At 42.4% G+C, this 15,952-nt stretch overlaps 1 protein-coding gene and 1 long non-coding RNA gene across 6 annotated transcripts in view; one reads left to right on the top strand and one right to left on the bottom strand.

Moving 5' to 3' along the window:
* ATG5 (autophagy related 5) overlaps window positions 1–2,425 on the bottom strand; it is a 78,418-nt gene extending 75,993 nt beyond the window's left edge. Inside the window, exons 1-2 of one of the 5 annotated variants that reach the window (XM_039569593.1) lie at window positions 2,344–2,425; window positions 1,516–1,676 (exon numbers count right to left, since the gene is read on the bottom strand). In XM_039569593.1, coding sequence (XP_039425527.1) covers window positions 1,516–1,623 — 108 coding nt within the window. In that variant the 5' untranslated portion in view covers window positions 1,624–1,676; window positions 2,344–2,425. Of the gene's footprint in view, window positions 1–1,515; window positions 1,677–2,085; window positions 2,241–2,343 lie in introns of those variants that run through there. The other 4 variants (XM_039569594.1, XM_039569595.1, XM_039569596.1 and 1 more) reach the window with 4 other exon arrangements.
* A 674-nt stretch (window positions 2,426–3,099) lies between these two features.
* On the top strand, window positions 3,100–6,026 carry LOC109144616. The gene is made up of 2 exons (XR_002045495.3): window positions 3,100–3,191; window positions 3,441–6,026. It is a non-coding gene; the product is annotated as an uncharacterized LOC109144616 (long non-coding RNA).
* Window positions 6,027–15,952: the final 9,926 nt, after the last annotated feature.

Below are 15,952 nucleotides of genomic sequence, written 5' to 3'. Positions count from 1 at the left end.
CAGCCTGGGCACAGGAAGTGGAAAGAATGAAGACTTATTTTAAATGCACTCCAGATCTGAACAAAGACATTAATGCAGACACTCTGAGACTATCAGAACTATACCATGATTTAAAACCTTGATTGCTATTCTGCCTCATACTACTATAAATCCTTGGTCCCTCCAAAGACGCAAAGCTGTATTATCAGCTCCAACATGAACTGAAAAATGAAGAAGCTAAAATTTTAGAACTGTAATCTGTAAGTAACCAGATTTCACAGAAAGAAAGAATTAAGCATTGAGAATTTTTGAGCACACTTTACAAGGAGTAAATAAAAGAAATCCTACAACCTTAAAACCATCTCCTTGACTTAGAAAGCTGGCCATACCACGAAGATAACGTGGTTTCATGGTTTCCATGCCCATGTAAAACAGATCAAGGCTGCATGCCCCTAAACTTTAACTCATACTTTTGTGTAGCTCTTACACAAAGTATGCAAACATATTTTAACTCATATGTATAATTTAAAGTCTGAGACTTCTAGGTAGTTTAGATGTATTTGGCAACAGGTCAAATATGAAGTAAAGTGCTTATCTTTTACCAGTGATGGAACTAAAATATACAAAGATGAGTACTATTATTGCTGAACAAAAAGCACTAATAGTTTATCATGTTTCAAAACAACACATGCAAATCAGAAACTGATGACACAAAGATGCTATTGAACACAGAAAAAAAAAGTTCTATCTCTTGTGGAATGGGATATGATAAAACGTAAGAATTTCAGAATCCCATAAAAATTAAAAGGTCAAGATTTCCCTCCCACATACTTGTTACGTTTCAAATTTGCATATCACTTTTTTTCTCAATTACATGTCTATTAGGTGCTGAAAGAATGAAAACTGATGAGAACACTATAAATAAATACACAATTATAGAAGGCACTTCCATGTTACAACTCAAATACATCCATCATCTTTTTTTTTTATCACCAGCTAGCAATCCTGTTCAGGCAGTGCTCTGAGTAGCTTTTCTCACTTCTGAGCTAGATCTCTCATGGCTGCTAGCATTTAAAGAAAAGAAAATGAGCAGAAGTCATCCATGGAGCCAGTGTTCATTATGAGTTTGTGTTACACAGGTAATGTTTAATATTTCATAAGTCTCTGACTAAGTTATTTCTGCACTAACATAGAAGTTCTCTCCCTTCGATTGTTCATTATCCAAGAACATACAAACTCACATACAGCCTCCTCCTTTACCTAGTCACTCACTGACTTTCTCAGAATTTTTTCACCGATCTTAATCATCTGTGATAAATTTCTCTCACTAGTGGAACAAATCTGAAGTTTTCAATCTGCTGTGAAGAAAGACAAAATCACACAGCATGATTATATGTTTACTTTCAGAAGCTACCAGGAACAGTAAGAAAAAAAGCTGGGTTTTTTCATGACATGCAGTTGTACACGTGATGAGAATGAAGGCAACAAACATAACCATGGCACTGGGCTATTTGTGACTACCTTTGTCATACTCACATAGTAGGGTTCGGCTTCCCTTTCAGTTATCTCATCCTGATACAGAGTGAAACAGGTCGGTATTCTCCCAAACCACACATCTCGAAGTACATCTTTGTCATCTGTCATTCTTCCAATGGACAGTGAAGTACATGTAGATCAGTTTGTTTCTTCAGCTACAACTGTAACCCATTACCCCCACCCCCCCCCAAAAAAAAAACAAGTCAGCACGACTGCAGATAAAATACATCTTGTTAAAGGTTCTTCCATAGCTACGTTCCTGCAGGCTGACCAACGCTGTCACCGGGGCACTAAATGCATCACTTGATACAAAGAACGGGATGAATTAAGTTCTCAACTACAAACACATGGTGGATAAGGACTGAAATATAAATGAGCATTTCCTAAGGGGGCACCACGCCCCACCCGCAGAGCCAAAAGGTCCTTTCCCGTTACCACCCCGCAGTCAGCCGGCAGCGCCGGCACCCCGAGGCCTCTGTGCCAGGGGCAGAGCCCACGTCGGCAGACGGGAGGGCGGGAACACCGAAATGAGCGGGGCTCGCGGGGGCGGGGACCGGCCCGGAGGGTTACCGAGGCCGCAGGACGGGCCCCAGCATCGCCCAGTGCCGCGCTGAGACCCGGGGGTGTCCAGGGCCCGGCCAGGCCCCGTGGAGTCTATCAGTCTGTCTGTCTGCCCGCCTCCCTCCCTCCTTCACTGCCGGCAGCCGCCCGAGGTGAATCAGCGGCACTCCCGCCCCACGGGGCCGGGCCGCGGAGCGCCGCGGCGGCAGCGCCAGGCGCGCTGTCCCGGGCGCCGGCGGGGCGGGGGCCGCGCGGCCGGGCCGTTACCTCTGTCGCGACCGGCGACACCCGCCCGCCCGCGCGCGGGGCAGGAACCGAGCGGCGGCCACGCCCCCGCCGCGGCCACGCCCCCGCGCACGCGCCGCCCGCCTTCCGCCCGGTGCGCGCGCCCGCCCCCGCCGGCGCCGGAAGCGGCGGGGCGGGGCCTCGGCCGGCCTGGGGAGAAGCGCTGGAGCCGGGAGTCGGTGTCGCTGCTGCTCCCGGAGTCAGTCCCGAGCCGCTCCTGGAGCGCTGTTGGTGCTGCTGCGGCGGCAGCGCGGGAGGCGGAGAGTCGCTGGGCTGCAGCTGTGCTGGACCCGGCCATGGGCCCGCTCCTGAGGCATCGGCGGGGTCGCTGAGCCCATAGACCGCGGGTTTGAGGATTTTGAGCACTTAGTCTCTCTGTTTTCTCTTACCCGATTGTTCTTTTTCTTACGTCCCCAAGGAAGCAGTCATAGCACCAAGCCTCACAGAGTTCAAGAAGCGTTTGGACAATGCTTTCAGGCACATCGTGTGACTTTATAGAGTGTCTGTGCAGGGCCAGGAGTTGGACTCGATGGGTCCCTTGCAACTAGGAATATTCTATTACTTTTTCTGTAGTAGATCTTACCCACCGTGATAGATGGAGCAAGTCCAGAGGAGGCCACAAAGCTAAGAGGACTCTGGAGCACCTCCCCTACAAAGGCAGGCTGAGAAAGTTGGGGATGTTCAGTCTGGAGAAGAAAAGGTTGTGTGGAGACCTCATGGCAACCTTCCAGTATCTGAAGGGGCCTACTAGGAAGCCGGAAAGGCACTCTGCGTCAGGAGCTGTAATGACAGGACAAGGAGGAATACAAACGGAAAGATGGGAAATTTAGGTAAGGTATTAGGAAGAAGTTCCTTATTGTAAGAAGTTCTATTGTAAGGGTAGTGAGGCACTAGAATAGGTTGCTCAGGGATGCCCCAGCCTGGCAGTGTTCAAAGCCAGGTTGGATAAGGTCTTGAGCAACCTGGTCCACTGGGAGGTGTCCTTGCCCATGGCAGGGCAGATTGTGACTATATCATATTTAAGATCCCTTCCAGCCCTTCATAGTCTATAATTCTGTGATTTTATACTATGTTCACAGGAGGATGAACCTGTTGCCACCAGTGACCTCTCTCACATACCAAAGCATCATGCTGCAAACATTCTGGTTTTTATCAGCTCAGTAGGCGCAAGTTCGCAGTGAACGCCACCTCTGCATTTCAAAGAACATCTCCCGCAATTCTGTCGCTCTGCAAATCCCCATCTCGATGTCCTACAACTGTAGGAGTGCCGGGGAAGAACAACGCTCGTGGCGGGGAACATCATAGCTCCAAGGAAAATATGTATCCTATTGTGCTACACACTAGCAGTTGGCAAAGCTGGGTTGTTCCGTGGCAAGATGTACAACTGCAGCAAACATCTCACAGCGGGAGTTCTGGCGCTTTTGGAGGAGAGCTGATACGGTGTGGTTTCAGCGAGTGCTCACGCTGCAGTTTCAGTAGTGCCACGCTCTGGCCATGTTGCTTTGTCGCCACCAGATGTCATGCAGTGGCCACGGCTGCTGAAGGAGTCTTCGGGAATTCGGGAACTAACTGCAGTTGTTACGGACATTTGGTGGGGTTTACCTAAAGACAGGCATTTAATAAGTTTGTATGTTGCCGATCCAACGGTATGCAGAACTCTAGTATTTTTTCAGTCATCTGAAGGATTAGAAAGGTCTGAAAGGCTCATTAAATTTTTTTTTCCAGTTTAAATAAGATTGTTACGATGACCTCTTTTTGATAAAACATAATATTCCAAACATGAGCCGTAAACAATCTTGCTAGTGCTCTATAAGCAAAAAGTTAAGCTGTGGCACTTTTGTGATTTGGGACATACACAAGGTAGCTTTCCTTGCCTTGTCTCCAAAGGTTTTTGTGACACATTAATTTAAAAAGCAGGTAAACGGCTGTAAACCTGAAGAAACCAAATTAGTATTTGGTATGGCCAAAGGATAGGGAAAGAAGGCAGAGAGCACATGTGGTATTGCAAAGGCTTTATGCTCTGAAGGAACTAGTTCCCTTACACTCCTGAATATGGGCAACTACACTCACCTTGCGTGTGTTGGGTATGATGGTGGCAGGGGAGAGGTTCCTCCAGAAGTACTGTGTGTGCATTCACAAGTTTTAACTAGTGTGCATGGTGTGGAAATGACTGTTTTGCAGACCTGAAATGGCAGGAGACCTGCACAGAACTGATCCCAAAATTACAGAGACATCCAACCTGGAAGCACTGCACATTACTAAAGGCTTCTCTGTTTCTGCAAGGAATCCCCTTAATGCTGTTACAGATCTGCTGAAACCAGTCTCAGGAGGATGCACTGACCAGAGGAGCTGCTGTGAGATGCCAGCACCACTGGAAAAACAAACAAACAAACAGAAAACCCTGACTGAACAGACAAAAAAATAACAAGATGTTTACAAATATTTTTCCTGGTTACAAGATTTGCCAACTTTCAGAAAGCTTTGCACATATGGATATTCCTACAGGAAATCAAGGAGAACCACAGGTTTAGTCTTTGCCCTTTCCTCCTATGAGCTCCTCAGATTTCTCCTACAGAAAAGGGTGGTTTTGGTAGGGTTTGTAGGCTGAAGGGTTTGATTGATCATTGTAGCAGCATCACTAAAGGTAACGCCAGGTGATTTTTTTCTCACAGGCAGGCAGGAGTCTGCAGGTTATTATCAATGATACTGTTAGGATGTGACTCCTTGATGCTGCCTGTGCTCACCTCCTGAGGTCCTACTTAACCCCCACTGCTACAGTTCTTGAAGCACGATATTGGCCAGCTAGACTGTGTAATCAGCATTCTGTTGATTACTGATGGCAACTACCAAACAGATTAAACATTTACTTTTGCATTTTTGTCTCGTGTATAGTATAAGGAACAGAAGCACCTGACTCAGGCGTACGGATTCCACTTCATAGGCTGAAAACTGAGCTCCATCAAGCACCCAAGTCTTTTGCTGGATCTAGATACAAGAAGCCAGGTAGAGAATAAAACAGTTAAGTTATAAGGTGAGATAACTTGCTATTTAAATGATCTTCCTGTTTAAACGCCCTACTGGTGTAGTTACCAGACACAGATACAGCAAAATACATTGTCCATGTGCGATTTTAAAGACAATAGTTCTATAGGTGAATGAGGCTCTGTTACTGAGACAAAATTGGTTGTAGATAAACACATGAGATATAATTGACTACTGAACAAATAAACTAAACCTGAAGTGAACGCCAGCTTTGCTGTTATTATGACTACAAATAAAGAATCTGAATCTAATCATTAGAAATAATTGCTAAGATGTAATGTCTAAATAAATACAATTAAAAGGGAATTAACTTCTTTGACATATTGTTTTCCACATTGCTATCTAATGCTTTAAGTTGCACCATCACTTGGCACAATGGGCCTGTGTAAATTGGAAGAAGAGCTCAACAAACATATTTCCAATTCCAAAGATCCTCAAGCAGTATTCCCTCATTTTAAACGTCATCATCAGACACCACACAGTGAGTCATTGCCTAATGGCAACTGAATCAAAATACCTGTTATTGAGTACATATGGAATGTGAAGATGCTTGTAACAAACAAGATTATAATTAAAGATGCATTAATTCTAATAAAAATAAGAGAAATTGAACAGATGGTTTACATATTTGTGGGCAGTTATGTTTTTGTGTAATGGTAGTGCAGATGAAGATTTGTAAGCAGAATCAGTGTATAATTTACTTTGGAAGGGACCTCTGGAGTTCTTTCCTGACATCTAGGCCAACACCCTTTCTCCAAGCAGGAGTAACTACAAAGTTAGAACATACTGGTAAAGGCAAACCATGCTAGCATTTGATTGCTGAAAAGTTACCTGAAATAAAACATGAAATATTATTTCCTTCTGTATTTTGCTAGAACTGGAATAACTGATATTCATTGTTTTGATCACATGGAATGAATTTAATGGTGCTTTCATAGAATTGGTATTTTGTGTCACCTACACATACCACAAAGTAAGGATACTTTGTATGTATATAATGTATATACTTATGTAAGTTATACATACGTGTATGTATAGCAAATAGCCTTGACAGGTGGACAAAAGATTCCAGTTATTCAGTCCTGGCTCCTCTCTCTGTAAAGCAACTCCATTAAATCATTGGCAAAACACACAGATATGTGAAACTTAACCTGTTCTAGTGTTGTTTTATTAGCAACTGATCAGCAATCACCATTGGTTTTTTCCCTTCACTTCCCTAACAGTTTTCAGTGGAAAGCAAAACGTACTTTGATTTTCTACCTATTGTCTTTTGAGTGTGTAAACAAAACCACATTGTGAGAATCATTAATGTACACCTTTTAACATGCAACAGTAAGAGTCAAATGAAACTCATAAAGCTGCTATTTATATCTAGCTAAATAGTTCATTGTTGCCTACTCCCAGTGAATAGTTAATTTGATTAATTACATGAGAAGCTGATTCATTAATCTGAGAACTTCCTGGAAATATTATGATATGGCACTTAATGTTTTCCAGATACAGCTTATAAATTAAAGTTTGTGGGAGCAAAAAGAATCACTCTTCTCTGGATGTAGTTCTCCTTTCATGCTCTCCCCACCTACTAATATTTGTTTTCTGTAACAGGGAATATATTTGGAAATATTCTACACTGGTTTTAAACTCCTTCTTGTCTAAATAACAGGTGTGCTGACAACTGTCCTAGTTTTCACTCACAGTTGTTAACTCTTTTTTACTTTGCTGATTTCATAGAATCACAGAATGGTTTGCATTGGAAAGGGACCTTGAAGAACATCTAGTTCCAACCCCCATTTCCTATTTTAGTCCTAACTTAAAATTCCAAAGTCATATTTCAGACTACCAAAAAAATCTTTTATTGCCAAACCAAGGGACTGGACATTAGGAAATCCTAGTTCTAGGTCTGCTGCTTATTATTTACCTTGAACAAAATTTCTTGGTTTTGCTACTTTGTTTTAGATTCATGAAGACCTCTTGGTCTTAGTGAGGAGGAAGGGAAATACTACTTTTTAAAATTTCACAGTATGTACATATGGAGATTTCTCATGCATGTAGATCAGATCATAAGCTTTCTTTTTTAAAATGTAATGGCAATGCCAACAGCCAGTTGTTCACTTAGCTAGATTTTTACCCCTCTTCATTCTGACTTATTCTGTCAACTATTCTCACTTATCAAAGAAGGGCATTCAAAAGGTGGTAGGATGATGATTCCTGATGCTTCTGGTTTTTTCTGTTGGGAATACTGACAAAAAGGTTAATGGCTTTGTCAGTACTGTCTCAGGATGGGACAGGTTTGGCTCCATCTATGATACATAAATTTAGCCACTTATGATCAAGGATCAGCACTAACTTAGTGCTGAATCACAGCACAGCCAGAAAGTAACACAAAAGTAGAAGGAAGATAGTACAATAATCCTGTGCTGTTTGACAGTTGGAACAGCCTTTAGGTTGTTTACTTTTAGGCAAGAAGAGATTTCACCAGTAACCTACCTTGTTTATACCGTTGAAATATCAGCCGCTGAGCCACAGGCAGTCCAGCCCTTAGTACAAGGAGACACTAAGCACCCATGTGTCACCCAGCAGTCGGGAACTCCCAGAACTGAAACCAGAATTAACTGCTGTTTGTTGACGAGTAATCTTTTATACCTTGGTAAGAAGACTTCTTGCTGTACAGCTCTATATTAAAATCGTTTCTATAAGGACTTCATTCCTTTTCTGTGTTACACTGAGTAATTCCAAGCATCTGAGTTAGACTTGTTACAACCTGGTGTGTTGGTCAAATTATGAAAACTGACTTACTCTTGCAATAAACTACTAAGTATCATATGGGTTCATGGATAAACACAGTGCCAAGTGTGACACAGAGACACCAGCCCAGATTCCCTGCCCATCCAAGTCATCAAAGCTTCAGAAAAGTAATTTTCTATTCTCAGTAAACGTATGTGTCTTACTACATCTGACACAGACCACAGTTTTGTTCTTAGATTTCTGAAAGAAATAGTACTGATTTGTAATAAAACACAAGATTTCTCTATTGCAGAAAAGGGTTTTTTTGGTATGACTGGATGATCTTCAGTAGTTTTACCCAGGGAAAGAATTTTTCTCAGTGATTCCAAATTCACTTTGATAATTCTGTAGTACTAAAGTGTCAATAACTCCAGTTCTGAAGCTCTGATATATCTTTGTTTCTCCACTAATAAAGTGTGTTATGGAGATTTAAATTTACAAAGACTTTTTAGTGAATATAAAATCAATATTGGATGCAAGTTTTTCTGGTTTTCTTTTCCTCTTGGCTGTATTTGTACAACATTTGTTATATGAGTTAGCTATTAAATCACTGATTTCTCAGGGAAAAAAGTAAGAATGCCATGCACATAAAATAGGAGAATGGGTGTTCAAGTTGATAGTGGAAAAAAGTAAAAATCCTAACGTCTATCTTATTCCATAAGAAGTATAATTACTAGTGGCCTCATCAGTGCTGAGGGGGGGAAGGGTTGTTGGAAATCACCTCCCTTGAGCTGCTGGCCACACCATGTCTAATATAGCCCAGTGTATGCCTGATTTTCACTGCTTACACAGGAGTTTGCATTTGCCTCTCTTGAACTCCACGATTCTTCCATCCTCTTGTTTGCTGAGATCCCTGTGAATAACAGCTCAGCCCTCCAACATATCAGTCACTTCACCCCACCCAGTTTGTATCACCCAAAACCCCAACAAGTGTATGTTCCAGCTTGTCCAGGTCAATGATAAACATATTACATGGCTTTGTGACGTGTTGACTGTGGCTGGATGCCAAGTTCCCACCAAAGCTGCTCGTATCACTCCCCTCCTCAGCTGGACAGGGGAGAGAGAACGTAATGAAAGGCTCATGGGTCAACATAAGGTCGGGGAAAGATCACTCACTACTTACCATGAACTGCTCCTGAGTGGGTCCCTTCCATGGGGTGCAGTCCTTCAGGAACAAGTTGCTCCAACATGGGTATGCTATAGGGTAACTAGTCCTGCCAGCAGTCGTGCTCCAGCATTGACTCCTCACCACAGGTCCTGTTAGAAACCCACTCCAGCATGGACTCCTCTCCATGGGACCACAGGTCCTGTCAAAAACCCACTCCAGCATGGACTCCTCTCCATGGGACCACACGCCTTGTCAGGAGCCTGCTCCAGCGTAAGCTTACCACAGGGCTGCAATCTCCTTTGGGCACCCACCTGCTCTGGCGTAGGCTCCTCCACAGGCTGCAGGTGGGGATATCTGTTTTACCATGGACCTCCATGGGCTGCCTCACCATGGTCTGCACCAGGGGCCACAGGGGAATCTGTGCTCTGGCACCTGGAGCACCTCCTACCCTCCTTCTCCACTGACCTTGGTGTCTGCAGGGCTATTGCTCTCACATTTCTCACTCCTCTGCTACTGTTTCTGCAGTGGTTTTTTCCCCTTCTTAAATCTGTTATCCCTGAGGTGCTTCCACCATAGCTGATGGGCTTGATCTTGGTGAGTGGTGGATCCATCTTGGAGCTGGCTGGTGTTGGCTCTGTAGGACATGGGGGAAGTTTACAGCACCTTCCCATAGAAAAACACTGTAGCTCCCCTGCTACCAAAACCTTGGCATGAAAATCCAATACACATTGAATTATTAACCACTACTCTCTGATCCCAACAGTCCAGCCAGTTTTTCACTACCCTTGCAGTCTACTCATCCAGTCCACATCTCCTCAGTTTAGCTACCAGTATACTACAAAAGACAGTGTTGAAAGTCTTGCTTCAGATAAGCTACATCTGTTACTCTCCTTTCATCCACAGACCCAGCTGTTTTATCATAGAAGGCAATCAGGTTGGTCAAGGATGATTTAACTTTGATAAATCTCTGCTGGCTGATTCCAGCCATCCTTCTGTCCTTCATGTGTCTGAAATGTGGAGGACTTTTCCTAGGAGCTGACCATGCTGTAGACCTTCCTTATTGATTTTTTAAAAATATTGATGTGGTATTTGTCTTTAACCAGCAACTGGGGAGTTCCCCCAGTTGTCACAGCCTTTCAAAGGTGACAAAGACGAGCCTCACAAATACATCAGCTGTCTCAACTTCTGTGGATGCATCTTTTCTGGTCCTATGTCCAGAAATATTTAAATTCTTCCTAATTTGATCTTCCTGTAGGATGGGTGCATCAGTTCCCACAATTTACTACTATGCTCAGAGACCTGACCTTGGCAGTAAAAAACAAGGCAGAGAAGGCACTAAGTATTCCAGTCTTTTTTATGCAATTTGTCACTACATCCTTTCCGTCTTGCCTGCATTATTTAGCAGTGAGCTTACACTTTTCTTCACCTTTCTTTCAGGGCTGCTTATCTGTAGAAGCTCTTCTTGTTGTCCTCTATGTTCCTTGGTGGTTTTGACCCCAGCTTTCCTAATTCAACTCTTGAATTCCTGGGTGATGCTGCCAGACTTCCTGATAGCCTCCTTTCTATGTCTGAGCTCAGCTAGGACTTCCCTCTTCAGCCAATCTGGCTTCCTGCCATATCTGCCCAGCTTCTTGTGCAGTCACAATGGAGATTTGATTCAATGCTTCAAGGAGATTTGATTTGATTTGATTTGATTTGATTTGATTTGATTTGATCTGATTTGATTTGCAGACCAATCTTTTGTTTTCTTTCTTGGCTCCTGAGTTATTCCTGCAGACCTATTCCCTGACTAAGCTGAAGTCCACTCTCCTGAAGTTCAGGTCTTTGCTATGTACCTTCCTTGCTTCCCTTAGCATCTTAAATTCAAGCTGTTTTCCCACTTCTTTTTAGGCTCTGATCTGCATACTTTGATCAACCTGCTTAGAAACCTTTCTCAACAGCAAGACTATTGGGAAAGATGCTCTCGCCTTTCTTTCTTATGCTGGTGCCATCACTTCCCACCAGTCCTCACTCCCAGAAGATAATCCATGGACATAGAAGTCAGAGGCTCTCCCTGTCTGTTTGGTCAGCTTTGTCTGACCAAAGCTACACTGGCTTTGGTCTGCATAAAACATCCTCCTTTGGAGCCCATATCCTTAACTGGTAGGGTCAAAGAGGAACACCACCTTGGCCCTTTACCACAGCGCAGAGGTCAGCAGTTGTCTTTGATCTGCTCCCGGTCTCTTTTGACAGCAACACTTGTGCCCAGATGGGTAAGGAGAAGTACACAGTAACAGTGAAAAGGCAGTAATAAATAGCAATAATCCTAAGACACTGTTTGTCCTTCTGTGGTGTCCCACCCCAGGGCCCAAGCAATCAGCTTCCTGACAGCTGCTCTGACCTGCAGGTGGGTACTCTGGCCCCTACAGAAGGAAGTCTTTTAAATAAGACTAATCTTATTAGAGAAGTTTAAGGAAGTCCATTCCTTGTTTCATCTCATATTGATTATTCTTACTCTTTCTGTTTGCCTTTTTTTTCCTGAATCCATAGTAGTTTCCTTGATAACTTATTGGGAAGGGCATGTTTATAAAGGCTTAGCTTAGCTTACTCATTCTCTTTCATCTATCTTTTTGTGGAAGAGCTGATAGATAACTCTCTAATTATTGTTTATTAATGGCAGAAATTTACTGACCCACATTCTCACAGTCACTCTCAGTGTTTGTTTTAAATATTACATCCTTATTCTCTGTAATCGCAACTGGTTATCCTGGGAAAAGCAAATGCTGACGAACAGCTCTACCACTTCATGCTTTTCCTCCCTGGGACTCACAATAACTGGTTTGTTTCATCAGGCTGTTTCAACATCTCCTCTTTGGATAAATTTTCATGGGACGGTGCAAGGTTTAGATTCATCTGGAAAGAGGACAGAGCTGACGGCTGCACAGAGGCTGATGGTTTTCACAGGGTCTATATTATAGACCCTGTGTAATATACAGGAGGAAGAAGTGACTGGTAAACATAACTATGAACAGACAGTTTCAACTTCCTAGTAATGCTCCTGTATTATCTGCAGATACATAAGAACAGTTATGCTTTTAATTACATCTGGTCAGCTTAATATTAATTGCAGATTCTTTAGCACCCGTCTAGGTTACAGAAGACTGGATAGCTGTTGGATTTGTCACAGGATGCTCATATCCCATAGCAATTTAATCAGCTGTGCTTACGTTTCATTCTTTAGCACATTGGCTTTAGACTGTAAATTGCTGAAGATACTGAGCACCTTCCTTCATGTTTGTCCATTTCCCAGCCCATCTGTTAGGCAGTATGAGCAATTATACATAACTGGTAATTCTGTATTTAATTTTCAGGGCTATTGATTTAGTAATATACCTAGAATCTCTATGAAATAATAAATTTTAAATTTTCTGGTGGTTTCTGCCTTCCTTCTTAAAAACTAAAAAGGATTCTATTCTAACTTAAGCCATGCTGGCTGATAGATCTCCATGAGAATATGGTAAAAATATAATAGAATGCCATTTCTGATTTAGTCAAACAAATTAAAAATTATTCTTTAGGGTGACAAATCAATTTCAACCTAGGTGATAATCAAAAATTTAGACCAGAGAAGAACATGACCTATAGCTTTCCTTTTGGGCAAGCATGAAAGTGTAACAGTACTATGCACACTGACCAGTGGTAAACTGGAAAGCAAGAGAAACAAAGCCATTAAATATTAGCCTGGAAATATATACATTTCAGCCAAGCTATATCTACTCAGGAAAACATAAGCACATCTTGATATTAAGCAGTAAATTAGCAATTTTTCAGTATTATATTCCTAATGCCTCATTATTATGTTAATTTGTGGTGTTTTTCTAATTGAATTAATATATGGTCTTACCAGTATACCTTTAAATTGTGACTACAGGAGAACAGTACTAGAATTCACATCCTTTTTGTTTTTCCTTTTACTCAAACTCCAGAGGAGGCTGGAGCCCCTGATGCACAGAGTAGCATTGATGATGCTGCCAATCAGTGGCATTCTGCTCCCATGAGAAGCAGCATGTCCCACCTCCCTCCCCCTTTCCCACCAAGATGGGAAAGAAAAAAAGCAGCCACAACGTGGAACGTTCTCTCCTCTGAGTAGCATCCGCAGCATTTGTTTCTGACTAGTTATATAGTCTGTTTTCTCATAGCTATTTTATCTTCCCCTCTTACAGTTTTGGGGAGGAAAAAAACCACTTATTGAAAATCTCCAGATGCCAAAAAAAATGCTATAATTGAAGCAACATTGACATAGCACACATGAAGTGTTTTACAGATATTAGTGTTCAGCTTGAGACCAGACTCAGAATCTTTATGTAAACCCTTATTGCAAACTGGTAAGTCCAAAGACTGAAAGATCTGAAGAAACTGTAAGTTGAAAAATGCACAGAGAAAACATTAATCTTCTACAGGTGGGCAGAAGAACAGAATACTTGGATACTCAGAGCAAGAATGAAGTGACTTGTAGGTGTTGTCTTTACTTTGTACTGACACGGCACTTCAGCGAAAGATAGTTATCATTAAAGAAAAGTAACACTGGATTGTCATTAACAGGATGAGAAAAGCACTTGGCAGGTAACAGAGAAGAAAACCCCTGAAAGAAATGTTTTCTGTGAGACTTTTTTTTTCCTGTGAACTGAAGGAATGTAAACTACTGCCATGGATGTATTAGCAAGAATAAGAGGGATATTCAACACTGGGAACTCCTGAACATTTCATAACTGAAATCTATTTGGCCATCTGCCTGGACTTATGGGCTGCACCTAGCTGGCGTTGAAACCAAACAGGGCACTCTCACTGTTAACATCACGATGGGAGTATTATGTGGAGGTAGTAATTGATGCAGAAGTAGTTCTCTTGTATGCTAAAAAAACCTACAATGGCTCTGGTTAGCACTGTAAAATTTCATGTTGAAGTCAAAGACCACATGCTATACCTTGGCCTCACTGTGGGACACTTCTAATGGGTGAGCACTGAATTTATACAACCCCATGGATTATATACATGACTTATTCTGCTTGCTTCCCTTGAGCTGTAGGATTCTAATGCAAAAGGCTCTTTAAAGGCCCAAAGATGGGTTGTAGGACTCTTCTTTGAGTAGCTGACAGGAGATACATGGGTAGCAGGGAGGTCTATATGACACTTTTTATCTATGTGAATATATAAGCAACTCAAAGGCTCAGATAAACTTTTGGCGTTCTACAGCAAAAATAAGAGTAAAAAACCATGCTAATATTGAATTGATTAATTGAACATGCTAATTTCCCATTAAAAAGTCTACCCACACCCATCTGCTGTGGAATACTCAGTTTATTAGATCTTATTGATCTTAGAGTGTCAATGGGTTTGGCAGAAATATTCATGAATAACTGGGTTATAAATTAAGCCAAAGCTATCAGAAAAATAAAGGTGAAATCTTGACCCTGATAAGAATCACATCCAATTTTGACTTATCTGATCAATAACTAGCACCTAAGAGATGGGCATTGCATGCTTTCAAGAGAGGTATTAGCTCACAGATGAACCTAAATACCAAAGATCCCAAATTGAACCATGATGGGAACCAGGCAACTTAAAATAGGACCAAAAGCATCCAACACCCAAATCTAAATTGCTGCGTGAAGTAATTACACAGTGGGTACAAGAACAAAATTCAGAGCGTGAGGTTATGTAAATTCACCCCCACTCCAAAATGTCCTCAGAGCCTGAGGTACTTCCATCTACTTGAGCTGCAGTGCCTGTGTGCTCCCCTGTGTATGCCCTCAGGCAATCCAGCAATTCGGCCACCAGACAGACCAGGGTAAGTCATGGCAACTGGCACGCCAATAATGATTGCCCTCTGAGCCTGAGTGATGTTTTGCCCCACCTACCAGGTATGTAAGGCAATCCCAGAAATGCTTGACTTCCAAATTTACTTCTTGGTTGAAGCTCATCACTGTCTGTTGCTTCCAGATTCCTTAGTCCTACTCTCTGTCAAGCTATTGCCATTTTTCTAAAGTCTTTCCCTGTGACATGGAGTTGCTTCCCTTTAAGGGATTTGCCCTGCTATTTGTTTTAATGGTCTCTTTGCTTCCCCGGCTTCCTACATAGTGCTCTTGCTACAGTTCTGGCTGCCACGTTCCTGAACTAATTTGTTCCTAGCCTTGGCTTTTCCTGATTGTAATATTTAGTTGCATTTTCCAGGCTGTCTTTAAACCCCAGGGGTGATCACCCACATTCCGCCATGTCTGATAATTTACTGAGGACACTAATTTATGCCTTTTTTTCTCAAGGCATGGAGTGGGACTCAGTCCTCTTTTCAGGTGTGGCCAGGGAACCTCTAGTCTCTTGTTGGGCCAGAAAACAAACATTAGTGGTGATATGACTGTGAGATAGAACATATTCTTGTAGGTAGGATATTCCTGAATTAAGGCTACCATTTCCATCACTATTTCTACATCACACCTGGAACTCCTGGAAAAAAATGGAAGCCAATATAGCATTTTGTACAGAGCCTGCTGCATGAGTTAAATAAGATCCAAATATGCAACCACAGGGAGTCCCAGCAGAGAGTAAGGCCAAGCAATACCTAGTTTTTAGCCCCTTGTCAGACTTAGGCAAGAAGCAGGCACCAGACAGTCAGTCCTGTGA

Source organism: Corvus cornix, chromosome 3 (assembly GCF_000738735.6).
Source record: "Corvus cornix cornix isolate S_Up_H32 chromosome 3, ASM73873v5, whole genome shotgun sequence".
Taxonomy (NCBI): Eukaryota; Metazoa; Chordata; class Aves; order Passeriformes; family Corvidae; genus Corvus; species Corvus cornix.
This window is presented reverse-complemented; position numbering and strand designations above follow the sequence as displayed.